Source organism: Dendrobates tinctorius, unplaced genomic scaffold (assembly GCF_039654945.1).
Source record: "Dendrobates tinctorius isolate UK_male_01 unplaced genomic scaffold, ASM3965494v1 ptg000120l, whole genome shotgun sequence".
Classification (NCBI taxonomy): domain Eukaryota; kingdom Metazoa; phylum Chordata; class Amphibia; order Anura; family Dendrobatidae; genus Dendrobates; species Dendrobates tinctorius.
In genome coordinates, this window is record NW_027361788.1 from 32483964 (window position 1) to 32507511 (window position 23548).

Consider the following 23548-nt stretch of genomic DNA (forward strand, 5'->3'; position numbering starts at 1 on the left):
CGTGCTCCTGATGAGGCAGCGGAGGGTCTCCTGAGGAATCTCCTCCCAGACCTGGACTAAAGCATCCGACAAGTCCTGGACAGTCTGTGGGGTAACGTGATGCTGGTGGATGGAGCGAGACATGATGTCCCAGATGTGCTCAATCGGATTCAGGTCTGGGGAACGGGCGGTCCAGTCCATAGCTTTAATGCCTTCATCTTGCAGGAACTGCTGACACACTACAGCCACATGAGCTCTGGCATTGTCCTGCATTAGGAGGAACCCAGGGCCAACTGCACCAGCATATGGGCTCACAAGGGGTCTCGGTACCTATTGGCAGTCAGGCTACCTCTGTGGCGAGCATATGGAAGGCTGTGCGGCCCTCCAAAGAAATGCCACCCCACACCATTACTGACTCACTGCCAAACCGGTCATGCTGAAGGATGTTGCAGGCAGCAGATCGCTCTCCACGGCGTCTCCAGACTGTCACGTCTGTCACATATGCTCAGTGTGAACCTGCTTTAATCTGTGAAGAGCACAGGGCGCCAGTTGCGAATTTGCTAATCCTGGTTTTCTGTGGCAAATGCCAAGCTTCCTGCACGGTATTGGGCTGTGAGCACTACCTCCATCTGAGGACGTCGGGCACTCAGACCATCCTCATGGAGTCGGCTTCTAACCGTTTGTGCAGACACATGAACATTTGTGACCTGCTGGAGGTCATTTTGCAGGGCACTGGCAGTGCTCCTCCTGTTCCTCCTTGCACAAAGGCAGAGGCAGAGGTCCTGCTGCTGGGTTGTTGCCCTCCTACGGCACCCTCCACATCTCCTGGTGTACTGTTCTGTCTCCTGGTAGCGCCTCCAGCTTCTGGACACTACGCTGACAGACACAGCAAACCTTCTTGCCACTGCTCGCATTGATGTGCCATCCTGGATAAGCTACACTACCTGAGCCACTTGTGTGGGTTGTAGAGACGGTGTCATGCTACCATGAGTGTGAAAGCACAACCAACATTAAAAAGTGATCAAAACATCAGCCAGAAAGCATTGGTACTGATATGTGGTCTGTGGTCCCCACCTGTAGAACCACTCCTCTATTGAGTGTGTCTTGATAATTGGCAATAATTTCCATCTGTTGTCTATTACATTTGCACAACAGCACATGAAATTGATTGTCAGTGTTGCTAAGTGGACAGTTTGATTTCACAGAAGTTTGATATACTTGAAGTTATATTCTGTTTGAGTTCCCTTTATTTTTTGAGCAGTGTATAATATATATATATATATATATATATATATATATATATATATATATATATACACACATACACATACATACACACACACATATACACACAGTACAGACCAAAAGTTTGGACACACCTTCTCATTCAAAGAGTTTTCTTTATTTTCATGACTATGAAAATTGTAGATTCACTCTGAGGGCATCAAAACTATGAATTAACACCTGTGGAATTATATAATTAACAAAAAAGAGTGAAACAACTGAAAATACTGTATGTCTTATATTCTAGGTTCTTCAAAGTAGCCACCTTTTGCTTTGATTACTGCTTTGCACACTCTTGGCATTCTCTTGATGAGCTTCAAGAGGTAGTCACCGGAAATGGTTTTCACTTCACAGATGTGCCCTGTCATGTTTAATAAGTGGGATTTCTTGCCTTATAAATGGGGTTGGGACCATCAGTTGTGTTGTGCAGAAGTCTGGTGGATACACAGCTGATAGTCCTCCTGAATAGACTGTTAGAATTTGTATTATGGCAAGAAAAAGCAGCTAAGTAAAGAAAAACGAGTGGCCATCATTACTTTAAGAAATGAAGGTTAGTCAGTCCGAAAAATTGGGAAAACTTTGAAAGTATCCCCAAGTGCAGTGGCAAAAACCATCAAGCGCTACAAAGAAACTGGCTCACATGAGGACCGCCCCAGGAAAGGAAGACCAAGAGTCACCTCTGCTGCGGAGGATAAGTTCATCTGAGTCACCAGCCTCAGAAATCACAGGTTAACAGCAGCTCAGATTAGAGAGCAGGTCAATGCCACACAGAGTTCTAGCAGAAGACACACCTCTACAACAACTGTTAAGAGGAGACTGTGCAGCAGGCCTTCATGGTAAAATAGCTGCTAGGAAACCACTGCTAAGGACAGGCAACAAGCAGAAGAGACTTGTTTGGGCTAAAGAACACAAGGAATGGACATTAGACCAGTGGAAATCTGTGCTTTGGTCTGATGAGTCCACATTTGAGATCTTTGGTTCCAACCACCATGTCTTTGTGCGATGCAGAAAAGGTGACGGATGGACTCTACATGCCTGGTTCACACCGTGATGGTGTGGGGGTGCTTTGCTGGTGACACTGTTGGGGATTTATTCAAAATTGAAGGCATACTGAACCAGCATGGCTATCACAGGATCTTGCAGCAAAATGCTATTCCATCCGATTTGCATTTAGTTGGACCAGCATTTATTTTTCAACAGGACAATGACCCCAAACACACCTCCAGGCTGTGTAAGGGCTATTTGACCAAGAAGGAGAGTGATGGGGTGCTACGCCAGATGACCTGGCCTCCACAGTCATCAGACCTGAACCCAATCGAGATGGTTTGGGGTGAGCTGGACCGCAGAGTGAAGGCAAAAGGGCCAATAAATGCTAAGCCTCTCTGGCAACTCCTTCAAGACTGTTGGAAGACCATTTCTGGTGACTACCTCTAGAAGCTCATCAAGAGAATGCCAAGAGTGTGCAAAGCAGTAATCAAAGCAAAAGGTGGCTACTTTGAAGAACCTAGAATATAAGACATATTTTCAGTTGTTTCACACTTTTTTGTTAATTATATAATTCCACATGTGTTAATTCATAGTTTTGATGCCTTCAGAGTGAATCTACAATTTTCATAGTCATGAAAATAAAGAAAACTCTTTGATTGAGAAGGTGTGTCTAAACTTTTATATATAAGCCATCAACAAGTAAGCTAATGATGGCCCTAATTACATTTATCTTGACAAACTGTTTGGACTCAATAGAGCACACAATAGATTCGGAGCAATATCCTGCTTCCTGACAGTTTTCAGCACCAACTTTTTTTTCTACTATATTTGGTAAATATACCAACCAATCCTATGCACGGTATATATAGGGTAAAGAAGAGATCCAAAATAGAATTAAAACCAATAAATTTATTGAACACAATTAAAATACACATAAGAAAAGCAAAATGCTGTAGGGGACGCTGGAGTACACTGCTAGGGAAATGTAAAAGAGGGCGACAGAAATACCATAAAGGTACTGGAAAATACCAAAAGTCTCCTATATACCAAACTATCAATGTTACATGTAAGTAAAAAAAAACCGCTATCAGAGGATGTAAATAAACATATAGGTGTGTGTATATATATATATATATATATATATATATATATATATATATATATATATATATATATATATACACTCACTGGCCACTTTATTAGGTACACCATGCTAGTAAGGGGTTGGACCGCCTTTTGCCTTCAGAACTGCCTCAATTCTTCGTGGCAGATTCAACAAGGTGCTGGAAGCATTCCTCAGAGATTTTGGACCATATTGACATGATGGCATCACACAGTTGGCGCAGATTTGTCGGCTGCACATCCCTGATGCGAATCTCCCGTTCCACCACATCCCAAAGATGCTCTATTGGATTGAGATCTGGTGACTGAGGAGGCCATTTGAGTACAGTAAACTCATTGTCATGTTCAAGAAACCAATCTGAGATGATTCGAGCTTTATGACATGGCGCATTATCCTGCTGAAAGTAGCCATCAGATGTTGGGTACATTGTGGTCATAAAGGGATGGACATGGTCAGCAACAATACTCAGGTAGGCTGTGGCGTTGCAACGATGCTCAATTGGTACCAAGGGGCCCAAAGAGTGCCCAGAAAAAATTCCCCACACCATGACACCACCACCACCAGCCTGAACCGTTGATACAAGGCAGGATGGATCCATGCTTTCATGTTGTTTACGCCAAATTCTGACCCTACCATCCGAATGTCGCAGCAGAAATCGAGACTCATCAGACCAGGCAACGTTTTTCCAATCTTCTACTGTCCAATTTCGATGAGCTTGTGCAAATTGTAGCCTCAGTTTCCTGTTCTTAGCTGAGAGGAGTGGTACCCAGTGTGGTCTTCTGCTGCTGTAGCCCATCTGCCTCAAAGTTCGACGCACTGTGCGTTCAGAGATGCTCTTCTGCCTACCTTGGTTGTAACGGGTGGCAATTTGAGTCACTGTTGCCTTTCTATCAGCTCGAACCAGTCTGCCCATTCTCCTCTGACCTCTGGCATCAACATGTCATTTCCGGCCACAGAACTGCCGCTCACTGGATTTTTTTTCTTTTTCGGACCATTCTCTGTAAACCCTAGAGATGGTTGTGCGTGAAAATCCCAGTAGATCAGCAGTTTCTGAAATTCTCAGACCAGCCCTTCTGGCACCAACAATCATGCCACGTTCAAAGGCACTCAAATCACCTTTCTTCCCCATACTGATGCTCGGTTTGAACTGCAGGAGATTGTCTTGACCATGTCTACGTGCCTAAATGCACTGAGTTGCCGCCATGTGATTGGCTGATTAGAAATTAAGTCTTAACACACAGTTGGACAGGTGTACCTAATAAAGTGGCCAGTGAGTGTATATAGTAATAGTAGGTACAGCCCCTCAAAAACAATGCAAACTCCACGTTGCACAAGGTAAAAAAAAATTATTACCGTCTGATACAGAGCCAGTTCCACGAGTTAAATAACCATCTCCCAAAGTACGATAGCCTCGAAAACCATAAGAGATAAAGGGAACAAGAATATGAAATCAATATTTTCCCATCATATCAAGTAAAGAGGTAAACTGTATCAATATGCAATCAGCGGAGCAAAGAACTCTTTAAAAGGTACAGTAAATACCTGATAGCAGTAGTGCCCGTGGTGTCCCCTCATCCCAACACGCGTTTCACCGCCTGCTTCTTCTGGGGTCGCTATATATATATATAACTATGTTTATTTACATGTTCTAATAGGGTTTCTTTTTTTTACTTACATGTATCATTGATAGTTTGGTATATAGGAGACATTTTTTGGTATTTTCCAGTACCTTTATGCTATTTCTATCCCCCTCTTTTACATTTCCCTAGGGGTGCACTCCAGCGTCCCCTACAGCATTTTGCTTTTCTTATGTGTATTTTAATTGTGTTCAATAAATTTATTGGTTTTAACTTTATTTGAGATATCTTCTTTATCCTATATATACCGTGTATAGGATTGGTTGGTATATTATAAAGTGCCCTAGCTATTATTTGGACATACATGTATGTTGATTTTATATTTGGTAAATCCCACATCATGACATTAAGTTGTCAGATCTGCGCTACATTCCTCATGCCTTGGTGCTTACCTGGAGGTCTGACAATCACAAATCCCGCCATGTTTTTCTAGCGTCAGGAGAATTTCATCCTTACTGCCAAACCGTGCTGTGGACTATATGGGGGGGAAATAATGTGGAAAACCCCTTATGAGTTATAAATGAAAGAGTATTATGTATGGAACATTCACAAGAAACCCTAGTGCGCCCCCTATTGTATTCTGTCGCCCAGTCACATGTAAGTGGATGGATCTGCTTCAGCACCGGAGATAAATGACAAAGCTGTAATCCCGACACTGGATCTGATCACTTGTACTTTTCAAGAACATCAAATTTAGACTATACAGAGGCTGAAATGGCTGATAAATAGCAGATTTCATTCAATTGCACTCCAAGAGCAGTGTCCTCTTAAAGGGAATCTGTCACCCCATTTTTGACCTATAAGCTGCGGCCACCGCCATCAGGGGCTTATCTACAGAATTCTGTAATGCTGTAGATAAGCCCCCGATGAAAACTGAAAGAGAAGAAAAACAAGTTATACTATACTCACTGGGGGGGAAAGTGTCGCAGTCCGGTCCGGCGCCTCCCATCTTCATATGATGATGTCCTCCTCCTCACTTCTCCCTCGGCTCCTGTGCAGGTGTACTGATCTGCCCTGTTGAGGACCGAGTAAAGTACTGCAGTGCGCAGGCGCCGGGAAAGGTCAGAGAGCTCCGGCGCCTGCGCACTGCAGTATTCTGCTCTGCCCTCAACAGGGCAGATAAAGTATGCCTGCGCCGGAGCCGAGGGAGAAGTAAGGAGGAGGACATCATCGTATGAAGATGGGAGGCGCCGGACTGGACACCAGGGTGAGTATAATCTAAAGGCCCCGTCACACTAAGCGACTTACCAACGATCCCGACACCGATATCAAGGTGTCAGGATCGCTGATGAATCGCTATGTGATCGCTGGTGAGCTGTCACACAGACAGCTTCACCAGCGATCAGCACAGCGATGCCGAGCGCCCGGCATCGCTGTAAAAATAGAATAAAAATAAAAAATATAGTTATTCTCACCTTCCGACGTCCCGTTCAGCCATCCTGCCTCTCTCCACGCTCCGGTCCCAGTGATCCTTTGCACGAATGCAAAGGATCACTGGGACCGGAGCGTGGAGAGAGGCCGGAAGACTGCGCGGGACATCGGAAGGTGAGAATTACTATATTTTTTATTTTTTTAATTATTTTTTACACCTGATCGCTGGTCTCCCGCCTATCACACGCAGTGATGCGTGCTGGCCAGCGGGAGACCAGCGACCAAAGAAATGTCCAGAGGTTTCTTCCAGCGATCAGCGATACCGGCAGGGGGGCCGCTCGCTGATCGCTGTCACACACAGCGATCTCGCTGGTGAGATCGCTGTTACGTCATAAAAGTTGTGACTCAGCAGCGATCTCGCTACCGAGATCGCTTAGTGAGACGGGGCCTTTAACTCTTTTTTCTTATCTTTCAGGTTTCATCAAGGGCTTATCTGCAGCATTACAGAATGCTGTAGATAAGCCCCTGATGGCGGTGGCCGCAGCGGATAGTCCAAAAATGGGGTGCCAGATTCACTTTAACCCCTTCCTAACGCATACATGACATGCCTGGTAGGAGTGGGCTCCAAAGAAAGAACCTGGTATGTGGCTTCTACCTGCTGGGACAGGAGATCGGTGTGATCCTGACATTTTAACCCCTTAGTTCTCTTTGGATTCCATGGCAAATGTAGACCCACTAAAAGACTTTCCCCCACGTCAGTCACCTTAGTACTTATTATGAGACAAATAAAAGGGCAAGCGCATTAAATGGCCCAATTACATAAAACTAGTCATACCACAAAAAAGTCCCCATACAACGGTGAAAAAAAACCCCAAAACAGTTATAAGTAATGGAAGGAGAGAATGAACGAAGAAAAGAGGAGAAAAAATATATGAAAATGACAACTATACTACATAAGATTCTGCAATCCTATATCCCTCCACAAAATTATCAGACATAATGGCGGAGGCATGGAAGAGCCACGTACAGAGAAGGCGAGTTTCTCCAGAAAGTGAGAGATGCCACTGAGATACTTGGTTTCATGTCTGGTGCCTGAATTGATGAGAACTGAAACAAAAACACAAAAAGAAGTGAAAATATAGCAAAAAAAAAAAAAGATGTGTGAACTAAACTATTCCTCATAGATAACGCCCAGTCACCCCCGAGCCCAGTATTATACCCCAGAGCTGTATTCACTATACACAGTCACTGTGTACATACATTACTGATCCTGAGTTGCATCCTGTACTATACCCCAGAGCTGCACTCACTATTCTGCTGGTGCAGTCACTGTGTACATACATTACATTACTGATCCGATCCTGAGTTACATCCTGTATTATACTCCAGACCTGCATTCACTATTCTGCTGGTGCAGTCACTGTGTACATATATTACATTACTGATCCTGCACTGATCCTGAGTTACATCCTGTATTATACCCCAGAACTGCACTCACTATTCTGCTGGTGCAGTCACTGTGTACATACATTACTGATCCTGAGTTACATCCTGTATTATACTCCAGAGCTGCACTCACTATTCTGCTGGTGCAGTCACTGTGTACATACATTACTGATCCTGAGTTACATCCTGTATTATACTCCAGAGCTGCACTCACTATTATGCTGGTGCAGTCACTGTGTACATACAGTACATTACTGATCCTGAGTTACATCCTGTATTATACCCCAGAGCTGCACTCACTATCCTGCTGGTGCAGTCACTGTGTACATACATTACATTACTGATCCTGAGTTACATCCTGTTTTATACTCCAGAGCTGCACTCACTATTCTGCTGGTGCAGACACTGTGTACATACATTACATTACTGATCCTGTACTGATCCTGAGTTACCCCCTGTATTATACCCCAGAGCTGCACTCACTATTCTGCTGGTGCAGTCACAATGTACATACATTACATATCCTGTAATGATCCTATATTAGGCTATGTTTCTACGTTAAGGAAACGCTGCAGAGAGGACACAGCTCCACCCAAAGCGCTGCCTCCTTCTGTACGTGCAGTGATTCCGCATGTGTTCATTGAACACATGTGGAATCACCGCATCCTATACATTAGACTGTTTCATATATCTTGCAGAGACTGAGCATCTCCGCAAGACAAATAGACATGCTGCGGTCTATAAAGACGCGCCGCATGTCCGATTACACAGGTCTGCCACCTTGCGTGTTTGCATGCATAGTAGATATGGGATTTCATAAAATCCCATCCACTATGCTGTAACATCTGGATGCTGTGGATTGGACGCTGCGTCCAATCCACAGCGTTTCCTGAATAATGAGGAAAGATACCCTTATACTCCAGAGCTGCACTCACTATTCGTACCCAGGCTTATAAGGCTCTGCACCCTCAGACATAACGCATATGTCTTCTAGTCCGACTTACGTCCAACTGTACAGAACTGTCCAAATTTGTTTTGGGAAGCGATGCGCAAGCCGTTCTCCAGAGTGGTGACCTTGGTCTCATACTTCTCCTGCCCGTCTACTCTGGCAAACACTGGCTTGGGCACCCCGGGTAAGGGGGCAGTGAGGGGTATGGTGGGGTAGGTGCTGCCGCTGCTGAACCTCCTGTACGCCGGCAGCCCGTACCTGGAACACAAATGAGAGCTATCACTGCACGCAGGGTCCGGTCCCATGTCCCCTGCTCTCTACTCCGGGGTCATACTTGCTGTCAGTGAGTGGGAACATAAACTGCCAGCAACCTAACACTTCCCACAGCTGAGGGTTCGTTACAAGTGTTTCCAGTCAATCTATTCACCAGGGGAAGAGTCCTGAGGAGATCATTTGCATATTCCCAGTGCCTTCTGGAATAAGTGAAGAGTCTCCGCAAGCTCAACGATCACTGGATTTTGGCAGTTGCAGCTGAAACATGGATTTTTGTGAGTACTCACCGTAAAATCCTTTTCTCCGGGACGCTCATTGGGGGACACAGAGACTGTGGGTGTGTGCTACTGCAGTCTGGAGGCCGACACTAAGTATACAAAAAAACAAGTTAGCTACGCCGCATACACCCTCGCCCCGATAGCGGGCGGAAACCAGTTTAGTGCAAAAAGCAGTAGGAGAAGCTGAAAGCGAATTAGCCTTACCGCAGAAAATCATATGTCTGAAAAAAGGACCACCCTACGATAAAGAATTACACCAATTAAAATAAACAAAAGCCAACTGGCTATTAGGGTGGGTGCTGTGTCTCCCAATGAGCGTCTCGGAGAAAAGGATTTTACGGTGAGTACTCACAAAAATCCATGTTTCTCCTTCATCTCATTGGGGGACACAGAGACTGTGGGACGTCCTAAAGCAGTCCCTGGGTGGGAGCAACTCACCAATCCACACCGCATGACCACCTGTTTAAAGGTGTGCCACTGCTGCCTGGAGAATTTTCCTACCCAGGCTCGCATCCGACGAAGCCTGAGTATGCACATTGTAATGCTTAGAGAACGTGTGCAGGCTTGACCAAATTGCCGCCTTGCATACCTGCTCTGCCGAAGCCTGATGCCGAAGCGCCCAAGAGGCGCCCACTGCCCGAGTCGAGTGCGCCCTTATTCCAGTTGGAACCAGCGCGCCTCTAATACGGTAAGCCTCTTGAATAGTAAGGCGAATCCATCTGGCTATGGTCGACCGTGAGGCTGCGAGCCCCTTCCTGCGCCCTTCGGGGATCACAAACAACGAGTCTGTCTGGCGAAAAGGTGCTGTCCTCGACACATACCTCCTGAGGGCCCTTACTAGGTCCAGCGTGTGGAGCGCCTTCTCCACTCTGTGTACCAGGGCTGGACAAAACGAAGGCAAAACAATGTCCTCATTAATATGGAACGACACAACCTTCGGTAGAAACGGCGGCGGTGGTGGTCTCAGGACTACCTTATCATTAAAAAAGGTCAGAAACGGCGCTCTACAGGATAGGGCTGCCAATTCCGAGACCCGCCTAATAGAGGTTATGGCTACCAAAAACACGACCTTCCTGGTAAGGTATGGCAATTCGACTTCCTGCAACGGCTCAAAAGGAGCTTCCTGCAGGACACCGAGAACCAGATTAAGGTCCCAGGCGTCTAAGGAAAAGGACAAGGACAGACTAGGCCGATATCTGTCTCCTCAGGGAACTCGGGGCCAAACCTGCGTCTAGGCCTGACTGCAGAAAAGCCAGGATGTTGGGAACCGAGAAGGACAAAGGCGCAACCCCGTGCTCTCGACACCAGAGAAAGAAAACCTTCCAAGTGTTATGATAGACCCTCGCCGAGGCTGGCTTCCGGGCGCTAACCATTGTGGCCACCACTTCACGCCCAAACCCCGCCTGGGTCAGAACCCAGGATTCAACGGCCATGCCGTCAAACACAGGGCCCCTAAGTTCAGGTGGTAGATCAGCCCCTGGGACAGTAAGTCTGGCCGTTCCGGTAGACGCCATGGCACGTCTGCGAGGAGCTGTACTAGATCCGCGTACCAAGCTCAACGGGGCCAGTCTGGAGCCAGCAGAATTGCCGGGACCCTCTCTAGCTTGATCTTTCTGATTACCCTCGGGAGAAGAGGCAGAGGGGGAAACAGGTATGGGAGCCGAAACTGGCTCCATGGAAGAACCAAAGCATCCACTGCGATTGCTCGCGGGTCCTGGGACCGGGCAACAAACCTGCCCACCTTGGCATTCTACCTGGAGGCCATCAGATCCACGTCCGGAGTTCCCCACCGTTGGCAAATCTGCTGGAAGACCTCGGGGTGTAGGGACCATTCTCCAGCCACGACCCCCTGCCGACTCAGGAAATCTGCTGCCCAATTTTCCACACCTGGTATATGAACCGCTGAGATTACTGAGCGGTGCTTCTCGGCCCAACGGAGTACATGTTCTATCTCGCGCATGGCTGCCTTGCAGCGCGTGCCTCCCTGGTGATTCACGTACGCCACTGCCGTGGCGTTGTCTGACTGGACCCGGACTGGGCGACCCGCTAGCCAGTGCTGAAAATGCTGCAACGCCAACCGCACCGCTCGAATCTCCAACAAGTTGATCGGAAGATGAGCCTCCTGGGGGGACCACTGCCCCTGTGCCGTGTAATGACGAAATACTGCTCCCCAACCGAGCAGACTCGCGTCGGTTGTGACCACCAACCATTGATCTGGAGGAAAGGGTTTCCCCTGAAGGAGAGAGGAGTCGCGCGTCCACCATTGAAGTGCCCGCCGGACCTGAAAGGACAACCTGCACTGATGATCTAGGGAGAACGGACTCCTGTCCCACGCTGCTAAAAGAGCGTGCTGCAGGGGACGAAGATGAAATTGCGCAAACTGAATTGCTTCTATTGCTGCTACCATCCTCCCTAGGACCCTCATCCCAAATCGAATCGTGTGAGGGCCTGGCTGCTGAAGACTCCAAACTCCCTGCCGGAGCGCCCGAGCCTTGTCTTGAGGGAGAATTACCAACCCTCGGGAAGTGTCGAAAATCATCCCTAAGAATGGAATCCTCTGAGCTGGGGTAAGAGATGACTTCTTCCCATTGACCAACCATCCCAGGCGAGATAGGGTATCCAGCGTGATGCTGACATTCTCCTTGCATGCTTGAAAGGACGGCCCTTTTACCAAAAGGTCGTCTAAGTACGGCAACACTACTATTCCCCGAGAATGAAGAATGGCCATAACGACCGCCATTACCTTCGAGAATACCCTGGGCGCCGTGGCCAACCCGAACGGCAGAGCCACAAACTGGAAATGCCGGCGATTGATCGCAAAACGAAGGAACTTTTGATGCGGGGGAAAAGTAGGGATGTGCAGGTAGGCATCCTGAACATCGATTGAGGCCAAATATTCTCCCTGCTCCATGGCCGATATCACTGACCGGAGGGATTCCATCCGAAAGTGCCTGACTCTGATGAACCTGTTTAGGAGCTTTAGGTCCAGAACCGGTCTTACTGTTCCGTCCTTCTTGGGGACCACGAACAGGTTGGAATAAAATCCTTGAGCCTCTTCGCCCTCTGGTACCGGGACAATAACCCCGTTGCACTGAAGAATCCTGATGGCTCCTAGCAACGCCTCTGCCCGGGATTCCGATTTGGGACGCCGGGAACGAAAAAAATCGCTTTGGAGGGTGTCCGATAAACTCTATCTTGTACCCGAATGACACTAATTCCGCCACCCATGCGTCGTGTGCCACCTTGACCCAGACGTGGCAGAACCTGAGCAGACGACCGCTGTCCTCGGGTACCTGATGCCTCGAGTCATTTTGCTGAGGGCCTCTGGGACCTGGCTCCCCTTGACCTGGGTGGAGGGCCCCGCATCCTCCCCAGTGGGTTGGCTCTATATGTGACCTGGCGCTCTCTGTCTTGGTTGTAGCGAGCTGGGGCGGTAGAACTGGCCGCTGTTGCCCATCCTGGGGCGCGAAATGCTCGAAAGCGCGCCTGCGGTTGACGAAGAGGCGGTCTACTCTTCTGCTGTGGGAGAAAGCTGCTCTTTCTCCCTGTGGCATCCGAAATAAGTTTGTCTAACTTCTCTCCAAAAAGCCGGTTACCCTGATATGGCAGGGATGTTAACGATTTTTTAGAAATTGAATCAGCCCGCCATAGCCTTAGCCACAAGGCTCTCCTAATGGCGATAGCGTTTGCCGCCGCTAGTGCCGTGCAATTAGCCACATCCAAGGATGCATTAGATAGTCACCCGCCATCGCGATCTGCTTTGCTATCTCAGACCTCTATCGGCAAGTCTCTATCTTGCAGGACTCCATTCAAAGACTCTGACCATGATATCATGGCCTTGGCCACCCATGTTGCCGCAAATGACGGCAAAAGCGCTGATCCCGATGCCTCATACACCGAGCGGGCTAAACCTTCTATGAGCCGATCCGTGGGGTCCTTAATGGAAGAACCACTAGGCACTGACAACAATGATCTTGAGGCCAGGCGTGACACTGGGGGATCCACAATCGGAGATTCCGCCCATCTCTTACAGAGCTCTGGTGCAAACGGGTATCTCGTCTCTAGCTTTTTTTGTCCCGAAAAACGCTTTTCTGGACGCTCCCTGTGCCGTTGCACCATGTCCTCGAATTCTGGATGAGTGCTAAACACCCTATGTGGTCGCCTGGCCTTTTTAAAAGATATTTTATGCCCTGCGGTTAGGGAGACATCTTCTTCAATACCTAGAGTCTGATTGACAGCCTCAATGAGACTGTCTACCGTCTCCCGACACCCGGGGGTATCCAGGTCCAAGGATTCCGGCATGTCCTCATCTGAACTCTGCTCGCTCCCAGACAATGGTGGCAGTGAGCGAGACGCCGCACTCACGGATGCCGAAGCACCGGAGGGGCCCGGAGACGCCATATGGGATCTTTCCCTGTACGTCTGTTTAGAGAGAGTGCGGCCCCTGCAGGCCGGCGGCTCCTGTGAGGTGGATGAACCTTCCCAAACCGGTGAGCCGTCGTCTCTACCCCTATCCGGGACCTGAACCCTAGCCTGGATCCTCACACTGCCCAGGGGCTCTCCCAGCCCAACCATACCTCCTTGCTGCGCATGAGGTAATCCGTCGTCGGACGGTGCAGGCACCCTAGCTCCGTCCGCCTTGCCTGGGCGAGGAGAGGGACCGTCCGCCGCCACGCAGCACCGCCGTCTAGCTTTGGTGGAGCAGTGGGGCCGCACAGACTAGTCTTGTGCCTCTGTGCAAGCCCATGGTTTCGTTACCTAGGGGTGGACAGGGCTAAGTCTGGCATAATGTCCCACGTCGCGGGAGAGGAAACGTGGAGGGACACTCGCACGTGGTCGCCCGTTGATGGTTTGAGGAAATCGGATCCTTTCAATAGGATGCGTTGCCCCTGTCATATCTTCTCAAAATAAAAAAGAAAAAAATAGATGTCTGGGGAAAAGTCCCAGAGATGTCCCTCGGTGCGGGAAAGGATACGCGGAGGCGATACTCGCGCGTGCTCGCCCGTTGATGTTTGGGGGAGATCGGACCCTTTCAATAGGGTCCGTCGCCCCTGTCTCCTCTTCATAGCGAGAAAATATTTAAAAAAATAAATAAATAAAATAGTCTGGGGAGACCCAGACTGCGTGTGCCTCCATCAGACACTAAGCAAAAACTGGTTTCCGCCCGCTATCGGGGCGAGAGTGTATGCGGCGGAAGCGGAGCTAACTTTTTTTTTTTTGTATACTTAGTGTCGGCCTCCAGACGGCAGTAGCACACACCCACAGTCTCTGTGTCCCCCAATGAGACGAAGGAGAAAAGAGGATATCGGTAAACCGCGCGCCAATAATTTTGGCTCATTTTTCAATCTCTTTAACAATAACAATATGGAAGAGGCCAGGAGCCATTTGGTGAGCTGCATTTCTTGCTACATATTCACAGACTTACCAGTGGAAAAGCCAAACTTCACATGCCACAAATGCAAGCTTGTGACCCTGTTGGAGGAAAAGTTGCAAAATCTCGAAGAGAGGTTAGCTACATTGAAAATCATTAAGGAAGGTGAAGAGTTCTTAGACAGAGCAAAATTATAACTTCATGTTACAGAAAGAGAATAAATTCGAAGTGCACCTGAAGAAACAGAGGAATGGAAAAATGTGACCCAGAGAAGCAAGAGGATCAGGAGGCAGTCAGCACCCATACTGCTCAGGAACCAGTACCAGGCTCTCACGCAGGAAAATGATGAAGAAATACATCAGGATAAGACTTTTCCCACAAACAGCAACCTTGTACACCTTCAGAATCCTCCTGGATGGAGAAAGAAGAATGCTGTGAAGAAGAAACGGAGAGTGGTGGTCATGGGGGATTCCCTGTTGAGAGGAACAGAGGCCGCTATCTGCAGACCGGATATAACTTCAAGAGAAATGTGCTGTCTTCAAGGTGCTAAAATTAAAGATGTGTCTGACAGGATATCAGGACTCTTCAGACCTACAGATGACTACCCATTCCTGCTAGTACATGTGGGGACAAATGACACCGCAAGAAGAAACGACCTGGAAACCATCTGCAGAGACTTTGAAGACTTAGGCAAGAAAGTGAAAGAACTGGGAGCGCAGGTGGTCTTCTCTTCCATCCTCCCAATGGATGGCCATGGAACAAGGAGGTGGAATAAGATTCTGCAGGTGAACAACTGGCTACGTCGATGGTGCCGTCAGCAAGGTTTTGGATTTCTGGATCACGGAGTGGATTACCTTTACGATGGACTACTTGCTAGAGATGGGGTGCACCTTACGAAGACTGGAAGACATGTATTTGGAAGTCGCCTTGCTACACTTGTAAGGAGAGCTTTAAACTAGAACAACATGGGATGGGAAGCAAAAGACCAGAAAGAGCCATACACCTGACAAATGCTATTGAGAACTCTGCTATTAGAAGTGGAAATGAAGAACAAAGACAAAAGAATCTAAAAAAAATATTGGAGAAAGAGAAACCAATCACAAACTAAAATGTTTCTATACTAACGCACAAAGCATGGGCAACAAACAAGGAGAATTGGAACTACTAACACAGGAAAAGAAATATGATGTCATTGGAATCACTGAAACTTGGTGGGACAATACACATGATTGGAATACAAGACTAGAAGGGTACAACTTATTTGCAAGAAACACTTGATAAACGAGGAGGAGGTGTCGCATTGTATGTTAGAAACGCGTATATCTGCACAGAGATTGAAGCTTCAGAGACTGGGAGTTCTGTGGAAACTGTTTGGATAAGTATACAAGGCGAGAAAAATGGAAAGGACACCATTGTAGGCATTTACTACAGGCCGCCTGTGCAAGCTGAAGATATGAACTCTTTATGCATCAAATGGCCAAGTTCTCCAAAAAATATGACATAGTTGTCATGGCAGATTTCAACTATCCAGACATTTGTTGGGAATCTCTCTCAGGCAAAACTAACAGGTCAAGGAAATTCTTATCCTCTCATGCTGACAACTTTATCTTCCAAAAGGTAGGGGAGAAAACAAGGGGAACTGCTACCTTGGATCAAATCCTTATAAACAGGGAGGAAATGGTTGAGGAGGTAAAAGTGGCTGGGACCCTAGGAGGTAGCGACCATGCTATTTTAGAATTTTGGATAACTAGAAGAGGAAGACCTGTGAAGACTCAGACGTCAAGCTTAGATTTCAGAAAGGCAGATTTTAAGGGATTCAGAAAGAGAATTGGAGGGATCCAATGGCTAGATATCCTTAAAGACAAAAATGTCCAGGAAGGATGGGAAATCTTGAGAAATCAAATTCTCAAAGCACAATTATTAACAATTCCGAAAAGAGGGAAGAATGGGAAGCATTTAAGGAAACCAGGATGGATTAACACATAACAAGCACATGCTAAAATGGAAGAAAGAAATGTTTATAAAATGGAAAGGAGGCATATCTAAAGAAGAATATAATGCTGTCTGCAGAACCTGCAGGGCACGAATCAGATTATCTAAAGCTGACAATGAATTGAGGCTTGCAAGAGACGTCAAAAGCAATAATAAAGGATTTTGGGGATATGTCAAAAGTAAAAGAAAAGAAAAGTCAAAGATACTATAGGATTTTTACAGGATGAAAATGATGAAATGGTAAGCCAGGATGTTGAGAACGCTGAACTTTTAAATTCCTATTTTGCATCTGTTTTCTCTAAGAAAGGAATTGTAACATCAACTGTTCTTCACTGTCCTATTAAGGGAATAGAAGAATCCAGGATATCTATAAACAGAAAGATAGTGAGGAAACATTTAGCTAACCTAAATAAATTCAAATCTCCAGGTCCAAATGAATTACACCCAAGAGTACTGAAGGAGATAAGAGAAGACATTTTTGAACCACTCTCCATAATCTTTGAAAATTCTTGGAGAACAGGAGAAGTCCCAGAAGACAGGAGAAGAGCAGATGTTGTTCCTATCTTCAAAAAAGGGGAAGAAGGTGGACCCAGGCAACTATAGGCCGGGGAGTCTGACTTCTATACCAGGAAAGATCTTTGAACAAATTATTAAACAACATGTATGTAAGTACCTGGATAAGAATGAAGTGATTAAACAGAGTCAGCATGGGTTTGTAACTAATAAGTCATGTCAGACTAACTTAATTTCCTTCTATGACAGAGTCACTGATTGGCTGGATCAGGGAAATGCTGTAGATATAGTATATCTTGACTTCAGCAAAGCATTTGACAAGGTATCTCACACAATCCTTATTGAAAAAATGACTAAGTATGGAATGGACTAGGCAACTGTTAGATGGATTCATAACTGGCTTAGTGATCGGACCCAAAGCGTGGTCGTAAATGGCTGCACATCCAGTTGGAAGAATGTCTCAAGTGGGGTACCACAGGGTTCTGTCCTGGGCCCTGTATTGTTCAACATCTTTATCAACGATTTAGATGAAGGAATTGAGGGTAAACTGATTAAATTTTCTGATGACACAAAGCTAGGAGGGATAGCTAATACTAGGGAAGAGAGAGAGAGGATTCAAAAATATATAAAAAACTGGAGCAGTGGGCAGCAACTAACAGAATGGTTTTTAACAGCGAAAAATGCAAAGTACTACATCTGGGCAATAAAAATGAAAAAAGCATATACAGAATGGGAGGAATAGAGCTAAGCAACAGCACATGTGAAAAAGACTTGGGTATACTAATAGATCACAGACTGAATATGAGTCAGTGTGATGCAGCAGCAAAAAAGGAAAATGCAATTCTAGGATGTATTAACAGACGCATACAGTCTAGATCACGTGAAGTCATTATTGCCCTCTACTCCTCTTTGGGGGGCATTTATGCACATGTAATTGAAGTACATGTATCAAAGTACGAGGCAGTTAAAACATGGCAGTTTATACAGGGCAGGAGACAGGTAAGACATTTGTATTTATATACATCTACTCCCTGTACATTTGGAGTACAACAAATACATACCATATGCATTTGTGTAATTTATATCCTGGCCGCAGCATTCACACACATCCACCGCCCTGACATTAACTCTCTACACTCCATCCATATCGGCCCCTCGCTCCTTTCCTCTCCCCTATGTATAGTACTCACGCTATTTTCACATTGTTAAATTGGACAGATCCAGTCAGTCCCACCATTCAACATAAGAGACGCTCTCACAAGTCACTTATCCATCTGCTCACTCTTTCTATTCTCCTTCTCCTAGTCGCAGGAGACATTGCTCCCAACCCTGGTCCCTCATGTTATAGAAAGTCAAACCACCCAACTGCTACACTCATAAACCCCTCTAATCTTATTAATATTCCCTGCATGCCATCTCTCTTAATTGTGCACTTTGGAATTCTCGCTCAGTGTGTAACGAACTCTCCTTCATTCATAACTTTTTCCTTTCTAATTCTCTTAACCTTCTGGCTCTTACTGAAACCTGGATCCAGCAGTCAGACACTACCGCTACTGCTGCTCTTTCATACGGGGGACTACACTTCTCTCATACCCCAAGATCAGACAATAGAGCAGGTGGAGGCGTTGGTCTGCTCCTATCACTAAAATGTACCTTTCAGGTTATCTCTCAACTACCCTCACTAGTCTTCCCTTCTTTTGAGGTCCATGCCGTCAGACTCTACACCCCCTTCTCCATACGAGTGGCGGTGGTGTATCATCCTCCCGGCCCTTGTCAACAGTTCCTGGATCATTTTGCCACTTGGCTTCCACATATTCTCTCCTGTGACATCCCTACCCTCATCATGGGAGATTTCAACATCCCCATTGCTCTTCCCCTCTCCCCATCTGCTACTCACCTTTTATCTCTAACCTCCTCGTTTGGCCTTTTGCAGCTTACTAATTCTCCAACGCATGAAGACAGAAACTCCCTTGACTTGGTGTTCTCTCAGCTTTGTGCAGTGGATGATTTTGTAAACTCCCCTCTCCCGCTCTTGGACCACAATCTTCTTTCATTCTCTATCAAGAACTGCCAGGCTGCTCAGGTCACCCCCACTGTCCAGACTTATAGAAACATACAGGCCATTAACACCCAGAAACTTATGAAGAACTTGCAGACTTCATTGGCCCCTATCTCCTCCCTCTCATGTCCTGATTCTGCATTGAAGCATTACAATGAAACACTTCAAAGTGTCCTGGATGAATTTGCACCCCTTATAAATAGAACACCACAATGCAGTGCAGACGGTGACAACCCTGGCACACCCTGCAAACACTTTTCCTGCGGCGGTGCTCCAGGTGCGCCGAACGTCTGTGGAGAAAATCCAATCTACACGAAGATTTCATCCATTATAAGTTCATGCTTAGAACATACAACACTGCCCTTCACCTCTCCAAACAAACCTATTTCAACACCCTCATCACCTCACTGTCCAATAACCCGAAACGTCTCTTTGACACTTTTCATTCTCTACTCAACCCAAGAGTACAGGCCCCAACCACGGAGCTCCGAGCTGACGATCTGGCCAATTACTTCAAAGAAAAAATTGACAACATCCGACAGGAAATTATCTCCCGATCACCTCATACCATGCACTGTCCTCCCTCCCCCACTGCATCTAGCTCACTCTCTGATTTTGAACCAGTCACAGAAGAAGAAGTAAGCAGGCTCCTTGCATCTTCTCTCCCAACCACTTGCACCAGTGACCCATTTCCGTCACATCTCCTCCAGTCCCTTTCCCCTGCTGTCACCCCTCACCTAACCAAAATATATAACTCCTCTCTCTCTCTTCTGGTATCTTTCCCTCCTCATTTAAGCATGCCATCATACATCCACTACTTAAAAAACCATCCCTCGACCAAAACTGTGCCGCTAACTATAGACCTGTCTCTAATCTTCCCTTCATCTCTAAACTCCTGGAACGCCTGGTCCACTCCCGTCTTATCCGCTATCTCTTTGATAACTCTCTTCTTGACCCTCTCCAATCCGGTTTCCACTCTTTACACTCTACTGCAACCGCCCTCACTAAAGTCTCTAATGATCTACTAACAGCTAAATCAAATGGTCATTACTCCATGCTAATTCTCTTGGATCTCTTTGCAGCATTCAACACTGTGGATCATCAGCTCCTCCTCACTAGGCTCCGTTCCATTGGCCTCAAGGACACCGTTCTCTCCTGGTTCTCCTCCTATCTCTCTGACCGCTCCTTTACTGTATCTTTTGCCGGTTCCACCTCTCACATTCCCCTTACTGTTGGGGTTCCTCAAGGATCGGTTCTAGGCCCCCTCCTCTTCTCCTTGTACACTGCCCCTGTTGGTCAAACAATCAGTAGATTTGGTTTCCAGTACCAACTCTATGCTGATGACACCCATTTATACGCTTCTTCTCCTGACATCACGCCAGCCTTTCTAGAAACCACCGGCGATTGTCTAAATGCTGTGTTTAACATCATGTCCTCACTATATCTGCAACTGAACCTGTCAAAGACTGAACTCCTTGTGTTTCCTCCCTCTACTAATGTACCTATACCCGACATTGCCATTTCTGTGTGTGGTTCCACTATTACTCCCCAGCAACATGCCCGCTGTCTTGGGGTCATACTTGACTCCGAGCTTTCCTTTGCCCCCCACATCCGATCACTGGCTTGCTCTTGTCATCTGCACCTCAAAAACATTTCTAGAATTCGATCTTTTATTTCTTTTGACTCTGCAAAAACTCTTACTGTTTCTCTTATTCATTCTCGTCTCTACTATTGTAACTCTCTTCTAATCGGTCTCCCTCTTACCAAACTCTCCCCTCTCCAATCTGTCTTGAATGCTGCAGCCAGGATCATATTCCTCACAAATCGTTACACCGATGCCCAGGGCTGTGGAGTCGGTAAGCCACAGTTGCGACTCCGACTCCTGGATTTTATCAGGCTCCGACTCCGGCTCCGACTCCTTCATAAATGGCCAATTCATAACAACAAATTTACTGTTGTAAAATATTAAACATCGTGCTTATTCAGTTTCTCACCATCATATAAGTAATCAGACCACTTAGAGCAAAAACTACATTTATTAGAATACAATTAGAATATAGCAAATAACTTTTATAAACTTTTATAAACTGTAAGTAAATATGCAATAAACACTTTTATGCAGTTAATAAGAAGAAATCTATAAATTTGTCCTCAGAAAAAGTATTGCCTCTGTCAGATCCTCCTTCATGGATGCCCTCAAATCTGATCTAATTATTTTGAGAGCAGAGAACAACCTCTCTACACTAACTTGTGTTGGTGGCAAAGCAGTAACCACTCGGGCAACATCTCTGACAATGTCAGGATACAGAGGAATCGCTTGTTGCACTGTTATTTTTGATGAACGGTCAAATTTCTCAATTTCTTTTAGTGCACATGAAAAATTCTGCTGAAATGTACTGGCTGTGTTCCTTGATGGGGATGACTCTTCTTCTAGGCGGGAACGCTTTGCACGGTCCTTGTGATCCAAATATTTTTCGAAATTAAATTCTTCATCAGTTGATGATGAGGGTGAAGATGTGGCAGGACGACCAAATTCTTCTTGTTCCTCCTGACTGTCCTGCAACCCTTTCATCCTTACTGCTATTTCAAACAGAGCTTCTTTTCCTTTACTTAGCTGTTGATCATCTAGAAGAATCCGATGCATTGGGTCTACATAAACAGCTGCCAAAAGAATGTTATTTTGTAATAGTAGCTCCTCTCTCCGTTTCATTGATGTAGCAATGCCACTTGCAATTAACCCTCCTCTTTGGGACAGGCGAAACATCAGGTTCTTCCACTCCTTTAAGAAAATACCTGGAGTTAAGTCCTCTGCTTGTAATTTTTTAGTCACTGTAAATGGGTGCTCTAGCAATTTTTCCAGCTCAGTCACCTGATTCCACTGACTTTCATTTAGCGTCAGTTGAGGGTTAGCCATGTCTACAAGAAAGGTTTTCAGTTCAACCAAGCGCTGAATCATTAAGTAAGTACTGCCCCATCGTGTGGCTTGATCAATAATTGCCCCTTTTCCAGCACGTCTCTTCAAAATTGAGTCAACTTTAGGGGTTCTGGCAACAGTAGCCAATTTTCTCACCTTGCCAATCAGTGCAGCAGCATGTCCTTCTTGCAGACTGTCTCTTATAGCCAGCTGTAGCGTATGCACAACACAGCGCATGTGATGAATGAAAGAACATATTGACACAGTTTCAACAAGATCATCTAAACTATCATGTTGCTGTTCATCTGAAGCAACTTCAGTTTGCTCCTCAGTTACAATACTGTGTTCCTCTATTTCAAACATTTCTGTGTCTGTGGACCCAGAATGTTCTTCTAGCTGCTGGTCACCATCATTACTCTCATTCATTAGCTTAATAGTACTTATCATATTTGAAGCATTGTCAGTTACCACAGAAAGAACTTGCTCTTTTTTAAGTTCATAGTCTTGCAGAACCTTTTCCACCAAGACCTGGAGAAACTCACTGGTGTGATGAGCTTTGGTGTCTTTTACTGCCAATGTCTTGGTTAACTATTTCATTTTTGTCACAAACAAATCGGACATTGATGGCAAAATAGTTCACTCTGTGACGTGTGCAGGCATCCATTTTAAGAAACAGAAAGCGTCCCTTGAGAGTTTTTTTTATGTTCTTCCTTTTGTTTAAAAGCTTCTTCGATTACTAATTTTCTAATACTCTCTCTCTCCAGAGAAACACCAAGCTTGCGGGCCATTTCCCCATTCAGACACATAAAAGCTGGTCGTGAAAATAATGAAATAGGCATACTATCCTTTACAACAAGCTCTATGATCTGTTTTTTAAATGTATCTACTGTCATTGTCACAGTAACTTTGTCACTGACAAAATATCTTGCAACTGATGGCTGCAAAGTTCTCTGCTCCTTTGTTTGGCTGGAAGAGCTGGGCACTGGTTCATTGGTTTGGATGCAGTCTCTCTCATCCACTGCTTTCAGTACTTCTGGATGAAAGCGCTGTAAATGTCTCTTTACATTAGAACTCTGGTAGGAGCATTTTTATCTTTGCCTGAATATGCACTCATCTTAGCTTCACAGCATTTGTTTTCGTCTGGATCATTTGTTATACACTGACAGACATAATGTTTTCTATCTTGAGTGATGGTGAAATGTTCAAATACAGCTGATCTAATGTGATGCTTCTTTGACATTCTCAGGTTTTTAATTCTGCATTCACAATCCAAATGACAATTGTTTTTCCTAAAAACAATTGTACAAAATTATTGCCAGGTCGTACAACTGATATAGTGGTCAGTAATACTGTTATTATTCCTCATGTACTC

At 45.8% G+C, this 23548-nt stretch overlaps 1 protein-coding gene across 2 annotated transcripts in view; it reads right to left on the reverse strand.

The window, feature by feature from the left end:
* PMPCA (peptidase, mitochondrial processing subunit alpha) overlaps positions 1–23548 on the reverse strand; it is a 78962-nt gene that overhangs the window by 52668 nt on the left and 2746 nt on the right. The window contains exons 1-4 of one of the 2 annotated variants that reach the window (XM_073541058.1): positions 9337–9412; positions 8832–9034; positions 7409–7488; positions 5403–5485 (exon numbers count right to left, since the gene is read on the reverse strand). In XM_073541058.1, coding sequence (XP_073397159.1) covers positions 5403–5485; positions 7409–7488; positions 8832–9034; positions 9337–9365 — 395 coding nt within the window. In that variant the 5' untranslated portion in view covers positions 9366–9412. Of the gene's footprint in view, positions 1–5402; positions 5486–7408; positions 7489–8831; positions 9035–9336; positions 9413–23548 lie in introns of those variants that run through there. The other variant, XM_073541057.1, reaches the window with a different exon arrangement.